Below are 25,687 nucleotides of genomic sequence, written 5' to 3' on the forward strand. Positions count from 1 at the left end.
GGGACACATAAACCCCCCAGGGAAGGGCTATTTTCTCCATTTTGTGCAAAAATTAACTGGGGAAATAAAATTTGCAATATGAAAGCATTTTACCCCATAATAGACAGGATGTGTGATTCTGCAATATACAAAGTTTACCGAATGTCATTTAACCTCCACATCAATACATTTTCTCATTTGTGCCCCTACAGAATAACAAAAATCCAAAGGTATATCAGCATATCTAGTGACCATAGCTTCATTTCTTTGTTGTTGTTGTAACTACTGCATAGATGTGTACCAGTGATGGCTAAGACAAAATGTGCGATCATGACCATAGAACTTAGCTCTCAACTCAACTTCATTTAAAGAGCACTTTCAAAAATCAATCGCAGCTGTAAGTGCTGTACATAATAAAGATTGAACATACAAAACTAAAAAAACACATTAATAATAATAATAATAATAATATGTGTTGTCTGCAACGTCATCAACTGAAAGTTGAATGTACACAAACAACGGCAGTTTTCTAACAGCTGTTAGTTCGTCCATTGGTGAGTAAACTCACATTGCCCAAGACTAATCTGAACTACCAGTATATTTTTCTGGGATTCTTCCGAATGTGATGTAATTTACTGGATTCATACACACATTTTTTTGGACACCCACCGCTGGCGTGGTTCCCTGTATGTTACTCCAACTAGCTGATGATTGCTAAGGATTGCTCATATTTTCTGTCGTTTCCCACGCTAAGTTCATGATTCTTTTTTTTTTTTTTTTATACCTACAAATGCCTCCTTACTGTGCTATGCTCTGCTGTGCTACGTATTAGTGATCGATGCCCATTTTGGGATGCTGTCATGCTAACTTTAACTTAAAAAAACAAAGATCTCGAGAAGTGTCAGTTAGCCTAATGAATTGTAGACGTATTAGGCTTCAACCGACTTTAGCCACTGCTAAGCTTTTTGTCCCACGTAACTTCAAACCTGCTAACCCTATTTTTGGAGATTGTTACAGATTGGCTCACTTCACTCTTTATTGGAGTGTGACTTGGTATATGGTTTGCTCACACAGCTGCAGGATCACTTATCTTATTGGAAAATATTCAGCTCAAGATATACTACTACATTCTTGAAAGAACGCTTTGCGCTGTCAGGCACATGAAACCTGAGAGAATCATAAACCATTTCATAGCTGTTACTGTTGCCTCATCTCATGTGCAAATGCTGTGGGGAGATAATACAGTCAGAGTGTATGATTACGGGTGGCTGATTGAAAGAGGCATACCGAATAGAGACATACCGATTGGATTATGTTTGCCATAACTGCGCTTGTCTGTCTTCCTAATATCTTAATCCATTCTACTTTGCAGAAAAGCAGACAGAGCATGCTTTCTCCTAGCCAATTTGTTGATTGTTACTTGACCTTCAGCAAGCAAATAAGAGCAGAGAATTACAATTAGCATAGTCCATTGCTTGTTAGGTTCAGACGTAAAGAAAGGCAGAGCAAGAAGTGCCAGGAACATTAGCAACCCTTCCGTCAGAGATAACATGCAGGTCGTCTTTGCTATATACACATGCGGATAGCCTCCCCAATTTAGATGCCTCCAGTGTCTGCAGCTTGCTGTTGGTGTTTTTTTTTTTTTTTCCAGATGCATCAAAATTGTGGTAGGGTGAGACAAACAACAGAGGGAGGAACACAATAGTGCATGTTATTTTGAAGGTCACAATTCAAAGTTCTCACAGGACGTTGATTGAATTCTGACCACGTCCTTTCAGGCAAAACTGTTGTTTTTTTAATTAGGTCTAATAAACTGCTGATATGTCTTGAGACCTCAATAAGTATTTTGACTGTACCAAAATAATTTGTTTCCATAGCAGCCTCCTGTACCTTTTGATGCAGTTTTTTTTCTTTATTAAACTGACCAAAAATGAGCTTAGACAAATACAATACATACAACAAAGTTTATTTCACCTGCTCTGTGTCCCATGAAGGGGTGAACCTGGATTCAGTCATCCTATTCACTCATTTCATTTCCTGCAGGTCATGCAGGTCAGTGACTTTTTAATCACTGAGAAGATGTGGTAAAGTTGTCACAAAAATCACTATGGTCAAATTCTATTTTTCTCTAATGAGCCATCCTACATCTTGGGAACTTGGCAATTGGCACTCAGAAATTATATCAGGCAGGAGCAGCGAGTGAGGGACCGAAGAATGGCATGAAGGACATGCCAATGCAGGTTTCGATTTGCCAAGACACAATCTGGACACAAACAAGAATAGAAAAGCAAGCTGCAAGTGAGTGACTCTAAAGGACTGCTGTGACAGCAAAATAGAGGAAGCATGAAATGCAGTGTGAGTGTAAGTTGTTTTCTTGAGGTTAGTGATATTACATTATTGTATTGTATGAATATTGGTTTAACAAATCCTACACATATTTTCAAAACAATTCCTAAGAGCTTTTAAACCATAAGTTGTGGCTTTTATATTATTTAATGGCATGTTGATGCCATTTGGTTGTGCCCTGTTGATAAACATATTTTACCCTAATATAGCTCCTTCTCAGTCATCATTTATAATATTTTTCTAAACCTGCCTGCTAATAGTCTGAGTACCCAGGAGATGGTGAACGAGGCAGTCTTAACTTCAAGGAGATTAGACTTTGCCTGACATCCAAGTCAGTTACTGATGTTTGTGTGCCTCGGCTCAAATATCACTGGAGTCATGATAGATGCTGGACATTTACCTGGGCTGAGAAAGTAAGTTTTGCTTCTGAGATGATCAGAATAACATTTTCAACAAATTGAACTCGACTTTGCATGAATTGCAGATCATTTTCGAAAGCAAATAGACAATACAACTTGTTATTATGGGGTAGGTTGCGGTAGAGCTGTGTGCCATGCCGCACAGTGTTTCACCACCTCTCTGAACCTGCTCCCCCAATTTTAATGCTTTCATCACGCATACACACATTTTGTGGGTATTCGCAGGAAAATTCCTGCAAGCCATGTTTGCCAATGTAGGAATTGGTAAATGTGACGGAAATAACACTAATTACATGGGTGGTGGGTCGCCTCACAAGACTAGGACTGGCATGCCTGTGGTGCCTGAGCCCGCTTGCCGAGGGTGCGCTCCCCTGCTTCCTGGCACTTATTCAGTGTCTCAGCATGTAGTGCAGGTCCATATGTACTTAGACTTAAAAGGCTTAATCTTTGAGACTTTCAACTCTCAACTTTATTTAATGCGCACATTGGAAAACAACCACAGCTGTAACAAAGTGCTGTACATAAGGACTGAACATAAATAGAATAGGAAGCTTTTATTGTCATTGTATGGTGCGGATGCAACGAACACGGCTCTATGAAAACATAAAACACAACCAATAATAAAATAATAATAATGACAAGCATATACTACTATCAGGATCAATTATCTCCTGGTAGTAGTGCCAAGCGGAGAGGGAGAGTATGTTTTACATCTCCTTCGTGGTACCAGATCACTGTTAAACGTATTAAAATAAAAAGCTGCTTTGAATCGCTGAAAATAACAGGCCGCAGTGTTGGCTTGAAGAGCTATCACTTTGTTTTTAAAAAGTAAAAAATGTTGATGAAGTTTCAAACTTGAAGCGTAGCAGCACCAAGCTATTTAATATACCTATTACATAACCCAACATTATCACCAGAGGTGGGTCGCATAGCCAAATATTGGACTGAAGTAAGTGTACTGTTGCTTTTAGAATAATATGACTCGAGTAAAAGTAAAAAGTAGTCTTCCAAATATTCACTCGAGTAAGAGTAAGAAAGTACTCAGTAGAGAGTAACCCGTGACTTCCGATTTAAAAAAATAAATAAAAATCAGAGGGTGAATGTCAAATAAAATAAAATAATAATAATAATATAAGGGAGTCCACACACACTTGCAAAAATCTTAATTCTTAAGTGCCCCAAACCAACAACACATGCATAGGGCCTTACAGAAATATAATTTTATTTATTCACTTAAATGATTGAATGAGGAAGCTGTTTGCTGACCAGACTTATTGATAGTTTTGTGTGTGTGGGAGAGAGAGAGAGAGAGTGAGAGCGAGAGAGATCACAGCATGGCACGTATCCCCAAAGAAACATGTTTACGGTGACTTACGACCATAAAACAGGGCTAATGTTGCCAGATGCAGCGCCAAAACAGCAGCAAAAACATCTGCAACTTACCGCAAGGTGTTTTCTCAAGTTAGAAGTGGGCTGAAATGTCAAACTTTGGGCGCTCACAATTTAAGAATACGCTCCATGACAAAGATGTTGTTTTTCGGCGTCTATAAAGTAAAAACTCGCGCGGCTGGGGTACACCCTGAACTGGTCGCCAGCAGCACATATAAACAAACAACCATCCACACTCACATTCACACCTACGGGCAATTTAAAGTCTTCACTTAACCGACCATGCATGTTTTGTTTTTGGGATGTAGGAGGAAACCGGAGTACCCGGAGAAAACCCACACAGGCACGGGGAGACATGCAAACTCCACACAGGCAAGGCCACATTTGAACCTGGGTCCTCAGAACTGTGAGGCAAATGTGCTAACCAGTCGTCCACCGTGCCGCCTCTCACAAGTACAGTTTATTCAAAATGTTACTTGAGTAAATGTAACGCATTACGACCCACCTCTGGCGGCAGGTAATCCAGGCAGTTAGTTAACAATGACCTCGCAAGGAGTGGAAGAGTGAGGCAGTCTTTTAAGCTGTCAAGAGTGTGCAGTTGAGTGCCATAGATGAGATTTAGGTGTAGAAGCAGAAGCCAGAAAGTAGGCCAGACTCGCCCTGCCAGAGACTCACACAAAACACAAAGACAGACTAAAAACACAGAGGGGAGGAGAAAGGAGCATGAAACAGAAAAACCCCAACCCCAGGAGGTGCCAACTCTGCTGCCCATCATACAGATGCATGATTCTTACAAATTTCAACTTGCTTTCCAATGGTTGATTGATGAATTATTGCCTTGAAGCATTCTTACATCGTAATATAATCTACTCAACACAAAAATCCTTACTTTTCCTTTCCTTTTTGTCTTACATCATCATTTTGGTCGCAACTGGCTGTGCTGACCAAATTAGTGTGATGTGGAGACAAACTCACTTACTCGCCAATAGTTGTAAATTGTTTGTAATGTTGCGCTTTGCCAAAACATCACCTTTTTGACACTTTAAAGCCAGTGCTTGTGTTCGACAAAGTAGATTGTCATATTTCCAAAATAATAACAAATCGATTGATTTTTTTTTTTTTAACGGCTTGATGTTAACAAAGTCAATAAAACATGCGCATTTGCATTGATTTTCACTGTTTCTCCCCAAAACACCAATGCTTGTTATGCAATGTGCACCAGTGAGCTCCATCCACTGATGCAGTCACCCCTCAAGCTGCAGCTGCATTCAATCAGATGACAGATTTCAAGTCATCTATGCCGACTCTGTGTTACATGATGGACGTGTCGTGTCAAATATGAAAGTGATTGACAGATCCACTGCATTAGAAAAGCGACTGCCAGTGGAAGCTGCTCATCATGTTCCCTTTCACTAAGACCAGTCTGAATTTTGATTGCCCTATTGTCAGACTACAGTATTCCTCTTAGCCCTGACTGAGCCCTGCAGCATATGTCAAAGAGCTGCAAGTAATTGCCGCCCCCAAATAGGTTTATAATTATCATTAGCTGCCACAAGATGGCGGCAGAGATCTTTTTTTTCCTATTAGACAAAGCTATGGTCTGAAATGAAGCTCCTCCCCACACATCAGCATAGTTCATTGACACCAAGATGCCACAAGTTGGCACCAAAACAATATTTTTATATTAGATATGCTTTTATCTTGAGCGAATAGGTAACTGCAAAAGTGAATGACAAATATGGAGACACTGTGTTCTTACTTTGTTCCTCATGCGTAATCTGACAAACAGTCAGAAAGGAGAAAATGACCCACAGATAGCGCTGTCTTTTACAGCTAAAGTGATTTCAATCGAAGGTGCGCCATCGAATACTTAGACACTCACCTCAATGTTCATACCCCGTACAGGTATGAACTGGGACGAAAAAATAAAAAATAAAACGAATAAACCAGCACTGGCATTTTTTTTTTTATACTGGCCCTTAATGTTTAGCAGACCATGACCAACTAGTAATTTATGTACGTGTTCCCTAAAAAAAATATATATTTTATCATTATCCTTGCCTTTCATTATTGTACTGAGGTGTATATGGTGTGTGTTATGTAGTATGAATATATGGTCTCGTTTCTCTCTCCTCCACATCCTGGCTTGACGAGACAGTAGGAGAAGGAGGGATTATCACAATTTTGAAAGTGGTAAATTGAAAACTTAAATAAAGAAACGGAAAGAATCAAAACCATTCAAATGTGATAGCATAGGACGACTGTATCTCATTAATGCTTTCTGTTGCATCTTATTTCATCACGCTCTATTTGTTAGCTCTTTTCAGTATCTTAAGGTTATTTTGTTGTTGTTTTTTTTTTGTGAGGAAAGAATCGTTTAGTCATGCATGCCACCAACCAAGATTAAGAAAAGAAAGGGCTGGAGTTGGATTCAGGCATAAAAAATGACATTTGTATCGGGCTAAAACAGGGCTGTTTTATGAACTCATGACAAGGTCCAAAAAACCAAAACAAATAAACAACACACTAGTTTTAAGAGCGCATCTTTCCACAGTAACCACATCTCTGGCTGTTACATTACATTATTACATTCTGTTATTATTATTACAATAACGGTATGACCTTTTGTGTAAAGGGGCTACGCGAAAGGATCTGATATCACAGCTCCGGTGTCCTCAACATGTGTTGATATTCGAAGTTGTCCACCACAGAATACTGGCGGAAATCTTTTACTAAAAAGGCTTTATTTTTTGGGGGGGGGGGGGATTTTTTCAGTTTGTGCATCCCTGTCTGTTCATGAAATTTTGAATGCGTCCAGCCGCCGTTAGAAAGTTTGGTTCATCCAAATACACAGTCACCACTTTAGCACGTCATTCCTTCGCCTGCTCTCCAGGCGTGACCAATCCATTCACAACCTTTACACACTCAATGACACCCAGAATAGACAAGAATTTTTATGTTGCGAGACGCAGGTATTCTCTATGAATACCTCCATTTGACTGTAATATTTAGTGGTTACTTGAATAATGAGCTGTAAAAAAAACATTGCAGGTTCAAACAATTAATTTGGAATTAATTCCTTTTTTTTTTTTTTTTTTGCATGTTTGGTGCATATCAATGTGGTAACTGTGAATAAAATGTGATGCAACGCTGCCCATTCAATAAAATTGGATATTCAACACTCACCGGGTTTTAATTGCCTGCTTCAGGGTTATTATCACAATGAGCACAAACCTTCACAAAGCATTGATGGTATGTTACACAGAAGCGAAAAAATGCAATTTGCAATGTTTTCAATTCCAGCATCTCATATATTCTCAGTGATGTTTAAACAGGCAATAACGGGTCTTTTGTTTGTTTCGAGTTGCACATAAATCAACGGCAGGAACAAATCTTCATGCTTCTATCTATTATATTGCTTCTTGAAAGGCCTCACTGCTATTGTCAGGGATGCAAATGTGAATTAGCATGCTTGTATTGTTGTTGGAGAGGAAATGTAGGCTTGAAAATAAATCATGGTTTGGATCCGAGGTCTTGCACTGTCAGCTTGAGAGAGATAGCTAGATTAATAGAGCAGGAAATGAGCTAATGGCTGTTAGATAAGGTGGTAAAAGGTCTATCGGGGAACCTGGCCAGGATAACATTGTAGTGCCTAGAATATGGACAAGACATGGAGGTTATTTAGTTATGGATGCTTTCATTCAGAGATCATTCTGAGACTGCATGAAAAAAGGGTATTTGGTGACTCACTACAACAAATACAATATTTCTTTTCCAGAGAAAACATGTTCAAAGTCCAAATACAGTTAGCAGGTGGATGATACAAATCTCAATGTGTATGCCAAAAGATGAGAAGAAAGATGTCCTGTCAGTTTCGACAATGGTAGAAATCCTTGAAGTGTGCCTGCAGAGCCAACAAGAAGCTGAATAGCAGTTCTGAAGATAGACAGACATGCTTATCACTTCAGGCTTTCCTCTTTCTGAGAGTTTTGATGCTCTCTGTGTGGGGTGGTTTGCAGGGTGTGAAATTATTCAAGAGGATTTTTTTTTTTGTTGTGTATTTTTTTTTTTTTCACTTTAGCTTCAGACCTGCATCCTCAGTGAAGTGAACGTCCCAAGAGTTTCATGTTTTATGTTGGTGTATACTTCGGTCCCCATTGGAATCTTTAGATCACTGTGGGCTTTTGTGAAAAAGGATGTACTAAACCAGGGGATCTCAAGCGGGCCGGACCACAATATTTGTGGCTTACAAATCCATAAATAACAGCTATTCAAAATGTTCCCCATTGTTTTGGTGCAAATAATTACAAGTACTTTTTTCAGTATTATCTTGTTGCAAATTTTGTTGCAAAAATCATAAGAGCAGTTTAACATTTTTAACCAAAAATTATTTCAACAGTATTATGAATCAGTGAGCGTGCACCATTCAGTCATGCATTCTTTCTAAATGTATTCATAAAAAATTAAGTTACGGCAGTGCATGGAAAAAAAACAACAAAGTTCTAACAAACCAACCTCTTTTGAAGTGAAGTTTTTGACTGAAATTTTGCAATATTCAATGTCTTAAAACACATCTATAGGAGGTATTTATTTTCACAGTGTGAACATGGCACACCATTTTATATTTGTGTGCTCCTGAGACTTGGCATTGTTTGGCCTTCAAAATTGCATCAATGTCATTTGAGTGTTGTCAGTGCACCCTCCAGTGGACAAAATTAGCAACAAAAATTACTTTTATTGGAAAATAGCAATGTGCTCTCCATCCCCATGGGCCGGATTGGACCTCCTGACGGTCCGGTTCTGGCCCGCAGGCCTTATGTTTTTTTTGTTAAAGTCACTACTGCTCCCAGTGCCACTGAGCCATTTGCTCTCACTTATTGTCAGAAGTTAGAATATTTTTTATCTCATAGAAAATTTGGTTCATCAGCTTCAAAGAAATCTGTTGCTATATATAGCGTTAAATGACATTATTTATTTTTCATGAAATGCTATATTTAAAACGCAGGGTGTCCACAAAACACCTCCTAAAGTCATTGACATTATGATATTTAAAGGTCATAGATTCCCTATCAATGATTTTTTTTTGCCAAACAGGTTGACTGGACCAGCAAAATAAGACGATCAGGTCTTCTGCAAATGGTGTGCAATGTCACCACCACCACTGGTGACTTGATCCTTTATAGAGCGAGGTTTATGTACCCCCCGCTTCCTGCAACCCCTGGATGGTCTGAAAAATTGCACCACTGAAGCATTATGCATGATCACTCCTGATATGCTGCAGTCCAGAGCTCGACTATTGCATCAATGTTTGCAAAGTAACCAGCGGGGTGCGCATACAGTGTCTGTAATTCGACCCTGTATACCACACGAAACTGTGAAATCATGCATCTTTGTGATATTACAATAAAGTTTCATCTTACACAGTATATGTTTAAAATCAGGGAGTGCTTTGGGGACACTGTAGTATTTCGACATACTCAATTGTCATGAAAGAAAAAAAATAAATAAAAAATACAAAAAAAGTTGCTGCTTAGCAGCAAAACACTGGTTTATGTTCAGATGTTCTCCGAACTGAAGTCTCACAAGATTCATGAAAACATGCAGAGCTGTGTCAACATGTACGCAGCCATTTGAATTCAAATGTTATAATTTTTTTGCCATAGCAATAGTTTCTCTCTCTCTCTCTCTCTCGCACCATCTCTCTTTCTGTCTTGCGATAACATCTGTTGTGAATTGGCACTATCCATCCATCCACCCATCCATTTTCTGTACGGCTTATCCTCATTATGTAAGTAAAATCCTCTTGTTTAGCTTTAAATGCGATTGTATAACGAATGGGTATTCGTGCTTTTCAACATCCACCAGCATGCACACCTAATGACCACATTAACACTTTTTTTTATTTGAGTCCAACATTACCTATCATTTAGAGACAGAGAAATCCTCGAGTCTCCAGTTTGACTGCCTGAGCACATGTGTCACAGCAATCCTAATCTAAGCAGTGCTTATTGGCATTGGCATCTCAATTCCTTCCTGGTTCATTCCCTAGCCCTAATCTTTATGTTTGTCTTTAAAAATTAACAAGAAAGGTAATTCCTTATCTTTTTGAAGTTTAGTGTGGTTTATTGATCTAAGGAAATGAGTGTGAACAAGATCTGAAGGGCTGGATGTTACTGGACTTGCGGCTGTGGGTGATCATAAGGATAATGAAATCTAAAGCACCCAAAATAGAGAACGGACAACCAACCAAACGTTTAGAAGCAGTTAGGATACAAGCCCACAACCATCAGAACTTTATGTGTGAGGAGAAGGTCATATCATCACCAGCTTCAGCGAACCATCAAAAGAAAGGAACGGAAAGAAAAACAGCAATGAACACCTCAATCATTCAGAGAATGATTGGGAGAAGGTGATGTGGTCAGATGAGACAAAAAAAAAAAGAGCTGTTTGGAATCACTTTGACTCGCCGTGTTTGGAGGAAGAGGAATTCAGACTATGACCCCAGGAACACCATCCACACGGTCAAGCATGGAGGTGGAAGCATTATGGTTTGGGGGTGTTTTTCTGCAAAGGGGACAGGTCAACTTCAACGCATTTAGGGAAATATGCATGGAGCCTTGTACCATAAAATCCGGGGTGGCAGCCAGAAAACTTAAAATGGATCGTGGATGGGGAGTTCCTGCACAATGATTGACCCAAAGCACACATCCAAGGAAATTAAAGAGTGCCTAAAGAAGAAGCGCATTAAGGTCAGGAGTGGCCTAGCCAGTCTCCAGACCTAAATCCCATAGAAAATCTGTGGAGGGAGCTGAAACCGAGAGTTGTTAAGGCACAGCCTCAAAACCTTAAGGATTTGGAGAGGATCTGCAATGAGGTGTGGTTCAAAATTCCTGCTGAGATCTGTGCAAACCTAGTGATCAACAACAAGAAACGCCTGACCTCTCTTCTAGCCAACAAGGGGTTCGCTACCAAGTACCAAATCATGTTTTGATGGGGGACCAAATACTTACTTTGCTCAATGTATTGCAAAATAAATGGAATCTTTTGTTTTATGTGATTTTCTAGATTTTCTTTTTGGTATTCTGTCTCTCCCTGTTCAAATAGAACTATCATTAAAATGATAGACCATTCATGCCTTTGTCAGTTGGTGAACTTACAAAATCAGTGCGGGATCAAATCATTATTACATCCATTTAACATAAATGCTGGAAGAAATGCATGCAACTTTACAATTTCAAACATGCATTTTTATATCAGCACAACATTTTTATAAGAATATATGTACGAGTATGGATCTCAAGTGTCAGAAAGCATCAATGTTCCATTAAGTAGCATTTTTTTAAAGCAAGCTTGGTTGCTGTCTAATGGAGAAGTGGGGGCGATGACCAGAGAGAGGCAGATGGGGAAAAAAAGGTAAGATACTGAGGTATTGTGCTGCAGGAAGATTCCGAAGCATAGAGACAGCAGCAAGTGTTTCCGCCTTGTCTGAATTGATCACTGTCCACGAGGCTGCTCAGAAAAAGACAGAAACAGGAAGAGTCGAGATCCGGACCACTGACTGGCAGCTCCCGTATCCTGCTATTCAAATAGTCCGATCTGACTTCCACGTTGGAATGACATTGAATGATTGATTGATTGATTTTAGACACTTATTCTGAAAGAAGGACCAGCGTCAACAAGGGGCAGTTACGAGAGGAGAGAAGAGCACAAGTTGCCGAGTGCTACCATCGTTTTCAGTGCCACGCCAGCAGGAGATGATTGCAAGGAGCCATGTGGAGATTTAGTCGAAGTGTTGGCTCCGTTAAGCAGTGTTTAGCACGCTTACTGTTTTGTATTCATTTTTTTTTAGTACCTCGTAATTTCCAGTTTTCTTTCATTCAGTTTTCTAAAACAAAAGTGGATTAAAACCATAGAACAGTCCTTTGGATTCAACCACATATTTGTTCTTTATATAAATAATCTTAAAAAAGAAAAAAAATAAGAACCGTGTTGCCTTCATGTGGGAAAATAGAATCCAGGCTGTCTTTGTGGGGGCTAGCATCTGGTTTACAGTCACTGTTTTAAAACCAAGACACTTGGGGTATTTTGTGAATAGCAGGTCACAGACATGTTATTAACACAACTGGGACTTTTATTAAATTGTGAATCTAAAAAAAAATGTACGTAAACTATGTCTCCTTGAATTAAGCAACAGAGAAAACTCATTGTGGTGCATTTTCTTTTCTTTTTTTGGTCTTCTCTTTTGTGAATAAAGTGTTTTTCTAAAAATCTAACTTGTATATATTGTGGTGATAGCGGTTGCTCAGTCCATAAGGCTCGGACACCGGGAAGCTTAAAATCAGATTACGGAACTGAAAATGAATAGAAATTGGGACTGGTTGTTTGAAAGATGTGAGCCTGCTTACTGACAACTGTCAAGGTGCCCTTTAGCAAGCCATCAAACACTGAGCTCTGGGTGATGTATGCAACATTAATACTGAAGAGGTTTTTTTTTTTCTGGAAGTGGGGGGGGGGGGGGGGTGGGGCATTTAACAAAAGAAAAATGGAACAAGAATACAAGAAGGTAAAGTGGATCATTCACATTCCAACATCCATGACTTTCCCAAAATGGAGAGAAGTCTTCAAAACCACTTGACTTGAGGGAAAGAATCCCCTTTCAGCATTGCCACTTTCTTCAGATGTTTTATGAAATATAACTTCTTTTTTTTTTAACATTCCAAAGAAATTAACATTTCAAAACCTTCCGTTAAGTGAAAAGGCTGGAGACGCACACAGTGGCATCCTTGAAGACACCATGCGAGCACTTGTATGCAGGCCATATTGGTTTTTTAAAGGCTTAGTTTGAAGGTCAATCAGCCGTGACGAGGCGCTTTGCTCCTCACTCGTTCATTTGATCTGTCCGTGCAGAAGAGGTGCTGTTCGTGGTGCTGAAATGTAAAGACGACAACTGGGTCACACACGGTTGACTGGCTGATGTGTCATCTATGACTCATGGTTTAGTCCAGTCTTTCACCAAAAGTAAAGTACCGAGCCTTAACATACCGGTGGTTTTCTCGATCTGTGAGGCAGGAATTCATCAAGCGAATTCAGATCCACGCGTTTAAGGGTTTAAGCGAGGTTAGTGTATTTCCCCCCTCCATGAAAACTCACTGTGGTGTCAGTAACGAGTCAAGCTCTTTGACTGGTAATACACTACGGTACCGTGCTGAACACCCTGAGGACTACTGAACACGACTCACGCGTTTGCACAGTGAAGGAGCCGTGACGCGTGCACATCATTGATGCAAATGAGACTGACTCCGCCACTAGAGGCACACACGCACACGCACACACACACGCACACACACACACACACACACACACACACACACACACGCACACACACACACACACGCACACACAGTGCAGTACAGTCTATCGCGGTGCAAACGTCTCAGTGACAGAGTGTGTGTGAGAGAGAGCGAGAGAGAGAGAGAGAGAAAGAGAGAGAGAGAGACAGAGCACAAGAGAGAGCGAGAGATTATATAAAAGCTGCTTTGGGAACGCTGGCGAGCCGCGGTGACCGGAGCGAGGCAGGATGGCCATAACCTGAGAAAGTGATTGTAGCTGTTCGTGGATTTCCGCTATTGAAGGTAATTTTTATGTTCCAACATCCTCTTATGTAAATAGTGGGGAATTGTGTAAGAGAGGGGCTGTTGGAAATTGCGGACCTCGGCGTCTTTAATATGCGAGGTGTTTGCTTCATTCTCTTTCGGGCTCCCATCATTGCTTGATGAAACCAGGGTACGACGATGCGATTATGCGGTTTTGTATTCAAATACGGAGTTGAACCCAACTTGTTCAGCAAACTGTTGCTTCTGTCCTCGGGAGCACCGCACCCCTACTTTTTGTGGGTGCAGTGTCTGCACAAGCGAGGCAGCAAGAGAATTGAGATGAAGGGGACTTTGTTTTATGGAGCAGCACAAAAAAAAAAAAAAAAGAAAATCAGCTGTGGTACGCAAAATCCTTTTGAAAGTCAAAAATCGTTTTTCAAACAGCTCTTCTAACCGCAGAATAAACGTACATTTTAGGTATCTCTATTACACCTTATTTTCCAACATATTAATGAATTTATCTCCAAATGGAAGCAAATAGAAGAGGTCACCCTCCTGAGATCAATCTCAGTTCGTAGGCATGCTTAATGCCCTTTCCAGATTATTATTATTATGTTTTTTTATATTACATGATGTCATTTTCCTGCGTCCCAGATTGCAGCGCTAGTGTTGGTGAGATACACAATATCAGACACTACTGCAAGTAAATGGAACATCTGCACTGAACGATAATCCAGATTAAAAATGGTATGAAAGGTTGATGAACTCGCGCAGTGTCTTCCCTTTCTATGTAATAGGCAATAGAATACAGTCTAAAACAATCTTAAAAAGGACAAATTCTACAGACTGGCTTCTGGATTACAGACAAATATCAGAAGCACAAACAAATACACAAACAAAGACACAAACACAAACCCACATGTCAAGTTGGATGGACCATGCGTCTAATCCTCCAGGCATATACACTGTACTTTTTTTTCCTCCTTTTGATGGGCTCACCGACAGTAATACATACTTGTGCTTTAAATCCAGCTGCATATGTTACGTGCCTGTGTGTGTGTGTCTCCCCCAAGGACCATCCTGGAGTCAGTGACCACAAAGTGGGATATTAAATCCCTCTCTGCTGTGACGCATCCATTGTTCCACCAGCACTGTTGGACTGTGTGCCAACGAAGGACCGAGACTAAATGTCTGCGACATTGCCAAAAACTGCAGCTCCTGCCAAGATTAGGAAGTTGTAAGTAGGTTACTAGATCTGTCATTCTCGCAACTAATCCATGAAATGGCCCTCCTCTTTGATGAGAGAGTGTAACCGGAGCGGCCATGGCGGTGCTGCTCTTCAGAGTGCACTGCCCCTTGAAGCAGGCTCAGATGCTACTGCTGTGCCTGGGCATTGCCTATCTCATGGCAGGCAGCATCCTGCTCATGCAGCGGTCCAACATCCGAGTAGCCCAGCCAAGCCTCCTCGTGTTTCCTCCCTTGCTGTCACTCGCAGCACCGCCGACCACTCTTGGGACTTTAGGCATGGGTGTGAGGGTGCGCTCCAAATGGGCCGCAGTACAATCTGCATCTGGCACTGGTGCCCAGGCAGGGCAGCCCTGGCCCGCCTCCCGAAGCCTGGGAGTCCAACACCTGCATCGCCACTGGCTTCATGGTATCGTACCAGAGAGTCCAGAGCATGCAAGCCCTGCCCGAAAGAAGACCACCCATAAAGGTATTGCTCTATTCGTCCATTGTATCTCTCAATCTACTCAACCATTACATATCACCCGACCCTCCCGCCGACGCACCAATGGCTAAATTACTTACTTACCCAACTACTGCACTTACCTACCTACCCATTAACCTCTGTGCCTGTCTATCGTCTAGCTACTTATATCGTGTATCTACTTAACAACCGAGCAATCTGCGCTATTTTTAACGGAAAGTGTGTGCCACTCTTATTTCATCAAATGTGATACCGGTTTGCAGTGAAAAAGATGCAATGAAAGAGAAGATGCATGACCTTCATGTAAAGGCTGTCTGGAGCGAAACTTAAGATGAATAAAATATCAGGGAGAAAACCTACACATTTATTGTATGTTCGTGTTGAAATGTGTCTCATTGTGAAGATAGCCTGAGGCAGTGGTAATACAAGGGGCTCACATAACACATTCGCAGTAGACTTCATTGTTCATTCATGAGGAGATAATCGTGACCTGAGAACATTTAGAACGTTTAGAAGACTTTTTCAGATGTGGAGGCTTTACATCTTTTAAATTGTAGTGGTCACAATGACTCTTGATATACTGCCAGAGGTGGGTAGAGCCAACTATTGTACTCAAGTAAGAGTACTGTTACTTTAGAATAATATGACTCAATATAATTACTTAATATAATAATTATATTGAGAAGTCCTCAATATAATTGCTTCAGAGTAAGAAAGTACTCAGTGGAAAAAAAATGCAAGTACTGAGGAATTGAGTACCTTCTGATTTATTTATTTATTTTTTAAATCAAAGCATTGTCAAATAAAATAAAAATAACTAAATAAAATATGCGGATATTCAGATATTGCTTAACAATATCACTTAAGCTAATACATAATAAACAAAATATTTATAAAATAACAAATTAAGACAAATTCAGCTCCAAGAAATGGTTTCCACTTGTTAAACAGCACAATAGGCTACAGAGATTACAACAGCAGGAACAAGGCTGTAGTGGACTTACAAAAGTCTACACACCCCTGTTCAAATGCCAGTTTTTTGTGATGTAAAATAATTTAGACCAAAATACATTGTTTTCAAACTTTTTTTCACCATTATTGTGACCTAGAATTTGTATAACTCAATTGATTTGTTTTTGTATCTTTTTGAGAGGGAACGTGAAAATAAACAACTAAAATAAACCTGAATGTGATTGACTTAGACTTGGGGTTTAACTTGCTGCCAGGTCACCGTTGGAAAAGAGATGTTCTGTGTCAACTGGTGTTTTACCGGGTTAAATAAATCTTAAATAAAATCAATAAAATGTAATCTGACTGCATGAAGGTGCACTCCCAACTATAAATGAGACGTGGCTGTGTTCCGGTGAAACCAATCACATTCAAACTCATGTTCAATGGGAGTCCACATGCACCTGCGACCATTTTCGTTTTTTAAATGTAAAGTGGCGGGCTTTTTTTTTCTTTTCAGTATGAGTCACTGTGATTGGCCCACAAAGGCCGATAGAAGACATTATGTGCGGACATGGGACTTTCTTGTGTTGTTTGATTGGTAAAATTGAGTCAAACCACTATAGTTACGTTGGTGCGACGGTGCTGTTGTGGAAGTCGAAAACGAAAGTTTTGAAAATAGATCGCGCAATAATTAATAAATAAAAGTAGCGAGCGGCATGTAGATAATTGTAGCGGAGAAAAAGTACCGTTTCTTCTTGACATAAATATTCAAGTAACAGTAAAATGTATGATGCATTAAAACTACTCTGAAAAGTACAATTTATCCAAAATGCTACTTGAGTAAATGTAACAGATTAAATGTAGCACGTTCCGATCCACCTTAAGTACTGTATGTCACCACTGGATTTAAAAAATATACCCATTAGCATTAAGCCCTCACAACGTCTCCTGTGAAAAACCCATTACAATTAAATAAGTCCATGAATATATCCTTAAAGATTTCTTTCCGTGGTTGTCAGTGCTTTAACCATTTTTGCTGAGATGACAAATACAATGGAATTCCGTCCAGTGGAACCTTTGCTCTCCTGGCTCATTCTTGAAATGCATCCCCCAAGTGCTCTTAATCCTTTTTTTTCTTCTTTTCTTCAAGAGAATAGACAATTACCTGGTCAATGAGGAGTCATACAGATGAAAAATGTTGAGGGCCAGAAAGAGATCAGTTTTAATAACTGCCACCTGGCAAAGTTTTCGATAAAACAAGTAAAACGCTAACACAGTCTTTAATTACACAAATGGTTTGCAGGGGAAATTGCCTGAGGGATAAAAAGCAAGCCATTCTTATATTGATACCACTCATAAACACAGACTCCAGCTATAAACAAGATCTATTCATTTGCCATTGGCAGGTAATACTTAAAAATTCTAAACTATGCAACCATCATATATATATATATATATATATATATATATATATATATATATATATATATATATATATATATATATATATATATATATATATATATAAAGATTAAGCTATGTTGACTCTCGATCTATTTTATTACAGAAGATCAGAAAGCGGACGCAATGGTGGAGTTGGTTTCATTACTAATAAAAGTATCGCCAATTACGTTACCAGCGTCAAAAGTGTTTCAGATACAATCGCCACATGTACCATCTCTATTAGAAAGAGTTACTCGCTTCAATTGATACAAATATATGCGCCGACGATGAGGTGGAAGCATTTTGTGAGGATTTATACCGTTTATAGTCAATCGACCCACAAATTTCTAATAGTCATGGGTGACTTCGACGCCAGGATTGGCCTTAACTCTGCCGAGAAATCAATTGGATCCTACGGAATGGGATCAAGAGACGAAAGAGAACGCTTAATAGAATTTGCTGAAAAGGAAGGTTTTTAACAAGAAATGGAACAGAAAGTGGACATGGATAAGCCCCAAAGGTAACACTAACACCATAGACTACTTCCTGTCCAACGACACCCTAAACAAATTTGACATTGGAAGTGACCAGAGATTGGTTCGGGTCAAAGTGCAAATCAACTGCCAACTTGAACGAAAGAAACTTCTAAAGACCAATCTTACCAGATTAAACTTAATTTAGGAAAGAAGCGACGAGTTTCAAATACGTTTGGCTAATCGTTTTAAAGCTATTCTAATGCTAGACGACACAGATCTGTCAACACACAACGACGGAATTTTAAACGGTTTTGTTCAAACTGCACGTGATTAAAATGGACCTAAGAAATGATCGCCCAATAAGCCTGCTCTCAACGATTTATAAAGTCTTTGCAAAGATATTGGACAAACGAGTAGGAATCAAACTCAGTGAAGCACAGCCGATAGAACAAGCGGGTTTTCGTAGCAGTTTTAATATTATGGACCACACACAGACAGTTCAACAAATAATCGAACAATACAACGAGTACGAAATGCCTCTGTGTGTAGCCTTCATCGACTATGGAAAAGCGTTTGACTCAGTCACCATCACTTCCATACTGCAGGCGCTAGTAAATCAAGGGATAGAGCCGACCTAGATTAACATTCGACAATCAATATACAACGATTCTTCAGGTTCAATACGAATTGATGATGAAAGAGCGCGAATAAGTCAAGGAAAAGGGGTCAGGCAATGCGACACTGTCTCCAAAGCTATTTACAGCTTGCATTGAAGAAATATTTAAAAAGCTCAATTGGGAAAAAGAAGGACTAAAAATTAACGGCGCTTATTTGAGCCATCTTCGTTTTGCAGATGACATCATTTTATTCTCCTACGATGCTGAACAACTACAGCGTCGTAGTCAGGAATTGGAGTTAGAAAGCCGTCGCTCAGATCGGAAAATTAACAAAAGCAAAACCAAGGTCATGTTCAATCGTTACTGTCCACAAAAGGATATCAAAATGGAGGACTATGTCCTAGACGCCGTCGACAACTACATCTATTTAGGCCAACTTGTAACAATGGATGGACATCCAAGCACTGAAGTTGAACGCCGCATAAAGCTTGCCTGGCAGCCTTATGGAAGGCTTCGTGTTATATTCAAGAACAATCTTCCCATTTGCTTGAAAAGAAAAGTTTTCGATCAATGTCTTTTACTAGTCCTCACTTACGGTAGTGACACTTGGACTACGAATGCCCAAGTTATACAAAGACTACGTGTAACCCAAAGGAACATGGAACGCCAAATGTTGAAAATAAGCCTTCGCGACTAGAAAAGATGCAGTCGGATAAGACAGCAGATGCGAGTTACAGACGTCACTCAAAAAATAAAAAGCCTTAAATGGAAATATGTTACCCACATTGCCCGAAGAGCTGACAAAAGTCGGACCACAGAAACTATCAATTGATACCACTGGGCACAAAACGGCCACGTTGGAAACATGAAGAAGAGGCCTTCATCCCGCAGTGGATAGATAATGGCTGATGATTACTGTACAGTATACTGAACGTATTGTAAACATTATTAACAACATTAATTTCATTCATCATTCATTTATCTTTTCAACTAAATGTCTATATGTGCCCTGTCATTTGCTGACACCCAGTTAAGAGTGTACCCTGCCAGCACACCCACGACCCTAGTGAGGATAAGCGGTTCAGAACATGCATGGATGGATGGCTGGATTACATGACATTAAAATTATAAAAGGCATTTTTAACCTTTTAATTTATCCCTGCTGACACATTCTGAGGGTTTAAAATAAACACACAAAGCAACTCTCTGATGGAGCCACGAGGCAAAGACATTGTTCGCTTTAACAGTTTAAAATAAAAAGCAATCTTGAAACAGCGGTGAGAAAGAAATCACTAGTTAAAGACACTACTAACATTTTAGTCATATTTGAAATGTTAAACAAGAATTTTCGTGATCAACACACATGCACACTTCACAAAGCCAGCAATCATGATTCCACCCGGAAGTCAACACAGAACGGCGAGACAGAGCAGACATTTTGCTCTACAAGTCGATGGGCAATCGTCGAACTTGATGTGACGTCAGCTCCATGGTGGGAGGGTGCATTCCTTTGTGAGTGCAGGAAGTCAACGCCCTACCTTGACCCTATTTTTAATTTGTTTTATTAGCCTTATCCATCCGTCTGTACCGTTTTTCCTCACGAGGGTTGACTGTCTACTGTTTATTGTGCTGATCTAAAAATATAATATTTCCATCCATCCATTTTCTGAGCCGCTTCTCCTCACGAGGGTCGCGGGCGTGCTGGAGCCTATCCCAGCTAACATCGGGCAGGAAGCGGGGTACACCCTGAACTGGTTGCCAGCCAATCATATAATATTTCATTTTCATTATTTAATTTTTGTCTAATGCAAGGTGACTCATTTCAGCGGTAGGACGGCACCCTGGCACACTCTACTGACCAGCTGCCACTGCAATCGTCCATTTTCTATACCGCTTGTCCTCATTAAGCTCATGGGTTAGCTGGACCCAATCTCAGCTGACTTTCGCTGAGTGTTGGGGTCCACCCAGAATCACAGGCCATATATAGACAAACAACCATCCACACGTATTGACAATTTAGAGTCTGCATTCAAAATAACATGCAATTTTGGTGGGGCGGGGGTTGGGGGGTAGAGTACCCATCTGCTGGTTACTTAGCAACCTCATTGCAACAAGCAGAGTACAGAAAGGATAAGGCTTTTAGCCATTTAACACCCACATGACCCCACGTTAAATTACAATGTATCCCTTTTCATTATAAAAATATATTTTAGAAACCAGGTATAAAAGGTAGATTAATATATTTCACTAACGATATTGGATGTGCGGCACGGTGTGCGACTGGTTAGCACAGCTGCGTCACAGTTCTGAGGACCGGGGTTCAAATCCCGGTCCCGCCTGTGTGGAGTTTGCATGTTCTCCCCGTGCCTGCGTGGGTTTTCTCCAGGCACTCCGGTTTCCTCCCACATCCCAAAAACATGCGTGGTCGATTGATTGAAGACTCTAAATTGCCCGGAGGTGAGAATGTGAGTGCGAATGGTTGTTTGTTTAAATGTGCCCTGCGATTGGCTGGCGACCAGTTCAGGGTATAACCGCGCCTCTCGGCCGAAGATAGCTGGGATAGGCTCCAGCATGCTCGTGACCCTTGTGAGGATAAAGCGGTACAGATGACGGTTGGATATTGGAGGTGTGATGCTATGCCATTTGACTGCAAAAGCCATCATACTTTAACTTCCAGACAGCGAGCTGTGGTTTTATGTTTTGACACTCATGCATAAAAATAAGTGCATTGGCATTTCATGCACTAAATGCCAAGTCCGTGGTATTTTGTCACATATTGCAGGGGTCCACCTTTGTTTTACACTCTGGAATTATGTATAATAAATGTTTCATAATTCACATGCTTGTACTTATATTGTATACTCTGTCATCAATTTGCAATATAGCCTTTTTAAATATTTTAGATTGAAATTAATTGCTTCATTCGTCATTTTCTACACTGGGAGGCAACGTACAGAAATAGCACCAAAAACATTGTGTTTGATGGAAAAGGTATTGTTTACCCTGTCGTATCAAGGTTATGCAGCTTTACCCACAGCAATCAAACACAATAAAGGGAGATATTTCAAATGGTGTGTCTGCTACAAGGAACTGAATGCCTTGCAGAGATGTGTCAAACGTCCCTTTATGTGATCACTTTGCATTACAAATAATACACAGAGATCTGTGAAGGTACTGGGAAAAGTATTTTAGTAGTACCAACATAGAAACAAACATCTTTTTGTTATTGTATTGTAAATATTCTCTTTTTCTTTTGCAAAAAAAAAAAATCTATTAGATTTATTTGCACACACAAATCAGAGATTTGCCTTCTCGTAACTTGCTGGATGGATAATTGAAGTATCCAAGCGTTAGCGTCTGACCCCGACCTGGGTTAGCACGGCATGCAATGAGGCCCTGCCTGCTGTGGTTTGATGACTTTCCTTGCATCAGTGATCATGAAGAATATTGGAAACGCGGTCAACCGCACAGAAGGGAGTGTCGGTTAGAGCTTGCCCTTTTACTTGGTCATGTCGTTAGTCTTCTTCCTCCAATCCTGCCAGAGACGATCATATCCAGCACTGCCATCTGTCTTAGCATTTAAGAAAGCAGCACAGTGTCTGACCCAAGCACACTCATTTTTATTCAGTCTGAGACTTTGGACCGCTTCCCTCCATTAAGCCCAGCTGCAAATGTCTTTGGCTGCTTCCTCATTTGGATTGAAGCGCCTGCCCGGTGGGTTAGTGAGGTAGCACTCTAACCTAAGTTGATGCATCAAGATGCGAGATGCTTCCTTCACCAGTATCTCTTTAATTCTTGAATGCAGCATCTGCTGGTGTTCCAGGTTGTTGTTTTTTTCCCTTGAAGACAAGTTGCCTTGCCTCTGTTGCCAAAGTGGTTGCTCAAGCAAAGCACTGTTGATTCTGGTTCTCATCCTTCTCAGCGTGTGAGAGGCACGGTCCTGGAATTCAAAAGAAGAGCAAGCACATACTTAGTAGGAATAGTAGCGGTCATACTTTTAATTAAATACAAAATGGCATCAGAACCTTAATTTCAGATATACAATAGGTGCCTTGACAGAGTCCTCCTGCTCTTAACTGGTTTGTTGCGTTGGCGCCTCCCTTCCCAGCCTATTGAACAGTCCCTGTCGGTCATAGCCGTAGGCAGGCATGATGTCTCTTAATTCGCCCCAGGTGTTGGCAACCCATGCTCCACCATAAAGTGACTGGAGATATTTTTTGTCATGAATCTGCACTATAAAAATGAAACTTGAGTTTGTCTGAGTTAGGCCATATTTCAACCAATCAGTGTGTTTTTTTTTTTAGGACAGCAGCAAAGGTCAGCTCATTGGTAATTTACCTTCTTTCAGACAGATGTTTTATGTAAAATGTGTCTCAGAGAACTGGCAGACAAAGGCTTAATGTGATAAACAAATGTGATAGTAAAGGTCTATCTCATGAAAATCCCCATTTGGTATATAAATGTACTCACTAATTATAGTAATACACTGATGCGATGCCAGCAGTAGTTTGTAACTCAATCCATCCAACCATCCATTTTCTGTACCGCTTATCCTCACAAGGGTCCTGGGCATGCTGGAGCCTATCCCAGCTATGTTCGGGCAGGAGGTTGGGGTACACCCTGAACTGGTCGCCAGCCAATCGCAGGGCACATAGAAACAAACAACCACTCGCACTCACATTCACACCTATGGGCTACTTAGAGTCTTCAATCAACCTACCATGCATGTTTTTGGGATGTGGGAGGAAACCGGAGTGCCCGGAGAAAACCTACGCAGGTAAGAAGAGAACATGCAAACTCCACACAGGCGAGGCTGGGATTCGAACCCCGGTCCTCAGAACTGTGAGGCTGATGTGCTAAACAGTCATCCACCGTGCCGCCAGTTTGTAACTCACTTGAAAAAATTACTACACAAGATATGTACAGTAATGCCTGAAATTCAAAATGGAGAAAAATATGAATTCATCTCGACTTTTGCCTCTGGATCTGTTGTGAGGATCCACTGAGCTGTAGTGCAGGCAAAAGGCAGGTGGTCCCAAGCACAGAGAACAGGGAAGGCAAAGCTGGAGTATCAGGGTTTTCTCCTAAAAATATAAAAAGGCAAACAATAGGCAAACAAAGGTAAATGGGTGCAGGCTCAAAAAAGTGTGGGACATATGCGCTTGCCCAGGTTGTTCCTGAGGCTGACCAGAACAACAAGAAGCTCTGGTGGTCGTCTGGGATGCCAGATAAAAGGTGCTTGGCTCGGCTGGTCAGAAGCACAGCTGGGATGCCAAGCACCTGGAGCTCATCAAGCTCGCCAAGAGCTGCATCAGCTACTTGATGCAAATAGTGCCACATTATACCTAAGTGACAGTGTAAATCGCCAGTTAATTTCAACAAGATACAGTAAACACAGTTTAACAATTGAGAACAAATTATTACGATGGCTTTTAGAGCCTAAAAACAAACTTTTAAATGTCACGGTGTTATTGTTCCCATCTAAATACTGCAAAAAACAGAGGTTGTGTGCATGTTCAAGTATGTCACTTGCAAAATAACCATGGGAGAGAACACAGGGCTGTTAGGAAGTCTACATTTACTGTGACCAGACCTCCTATTACTAGAATTCTCAATTTACCATAATAGATGCTACCATAATAGACCATAATAGATGTTTGGCTGCTAGGCAGCAGTGCCTGGTAGACCTACCCAAGGCTCACCGGGCCTCTCCAGAGTTGAATGCACCACACCACTCCGGGGGGCACTGATACACAGGGTAGGGCCAATGACTGCCAGTCGGGGACCCGGTGGGGCGAGGCAGGGATTGGCTGGGGGGCTGGCATTGGGTCCCTGCAGCCCCCCCCACCGGGTTGCCAGTTGTCGGGGCGCCTCGGTGGGGCCGCCGGACCGCTCTGCTCCGTCGGTGTGGAACGTGTCCCGTCCACCGGGCAGCTCTCGGGTGGACGGGACAAAAAAAAAAACATTGTAAAAGAAACAATCACTGAACTGATGGGTGCCTTGCTCCATCCACCCTTTAGGTTCCCTATCATTGGGCTTGGTAACCTAATCCAAACGGGCTGAAAAGTGGTACAGAATGTATTTGTTATTTCAGAACCCAGCACAACTTCTGACAACACAAACACCCCAAAATTGAGTGCCATACAGTACTGCTTGGTGGAAACTGGGCTTTGAGATCCTAATTTTTCTTCCTGGCTGCTGAGTCATGAGCCAATATGCCGTAGATAATAGTATTTCTTGCAGATTGAATTCATGAATTCCATACACTGGTGCATGGTTGGCACCAGATATTCCATTCTCTGTTGCTTGCTCCCCATCTTCTCTACGCACCTTGCTGCCACATGCCTTCAGCCTAAATTTATCTTCTGCAACACCTTTTGGATTCTCTCTTTGGCCCTTAGCAGCATCTCATTTGATGTTGGTAGTACGAAAAAAAAAAAAAAAAAAAAAAAAGGGAAGCTCACACCATTGTATCCTTGAACTCTTAAAAGCAAAAACATCTTGGAAAGCAGACTCTTGGGAGAGATTCCGAACAATATTTAAAAGTCAACACAGAATGCAGTCCAGGCACCCAAAGACAGAAAATAATTTCTTCACAGCATATCATTCTTCAGTGAGTAAAACCTGTGCCAGATAGTCCAAAAATATGATCGCATCACACTTAAAGGGATTGATATAAATGAAGTCTTTTGAAGAAAACACACGCACACACACTTCAGGTCACAATGTCTGGAAAGGACGACTTTTATGCGTCAGCTATGAAAAG

The 25,687-nt window shown here is 40.7% G+C and overlaps 1 protein-coding gene and 1 long non-coding RNA gene across 4 annotated transcripts in view; one reads left to right on the forward strand and one right to left on the reverse strand.

Moving 5' to 3' along the window:
• The first annotated feature begins 13,564 nt into the window (after positions 1-13,564).
• The window catches only part of LOC133416118 (sialate:O-sulfotransferase 1-like), a 42,655-nt gene continuing 30,532 nt past the window's right edge, over positions 13,565-25,687 (forward strand). For 2 of the 3 annotated variants that reach the window (XM_061702780.1, XM_061702781.1), the window contains exons 1-2: positions 13,565-13,765; positions 14,800-15,440. In XM_061702780.1, coding sequence (XP_061558764.1) covers positions 15,050-15,440 — 391 coding nt within the window. In that variant the 5' untranslated portion in view covers positions 13,565-13,765; positions 14,800-15,049. The remainder of the gene's footprint in view (positions 13,766-14,799; positions 15,441-25,687) is intronic. The other variant, XM_061702782.1, reaches the window with a different exon arrangement.
• LOC133416119 (uncharacterized) lies at positions 22,161-25,663 on the reverse strand. The gene is made up of 3 exons (XR_009770215.1): positions 24,613-25,663; positions 22,947-24,005; positions 22,161-22,861 (listed from the first exon to the last, which is right to left on the reverse strand). It is a non-coding gene; the product is annotated as an uncharacterized LOC133416119 (long non-coding RNA).

This window comes from Phycodurus eques, chromosome 17 (genome assembly GCF_024500275.1).
Source record: "Phycodurus eques isolate BA_2022a chromosome 17, UOR_Pequ_1.1, whole genome shotgun sequence".
Taxonomy (NCBI): Eukaryota; Metazoa; Chordata; class Actinopteri; order Syngnathiformes; family Syngnathidae; genus Phycodurus; species Phycodurus eques.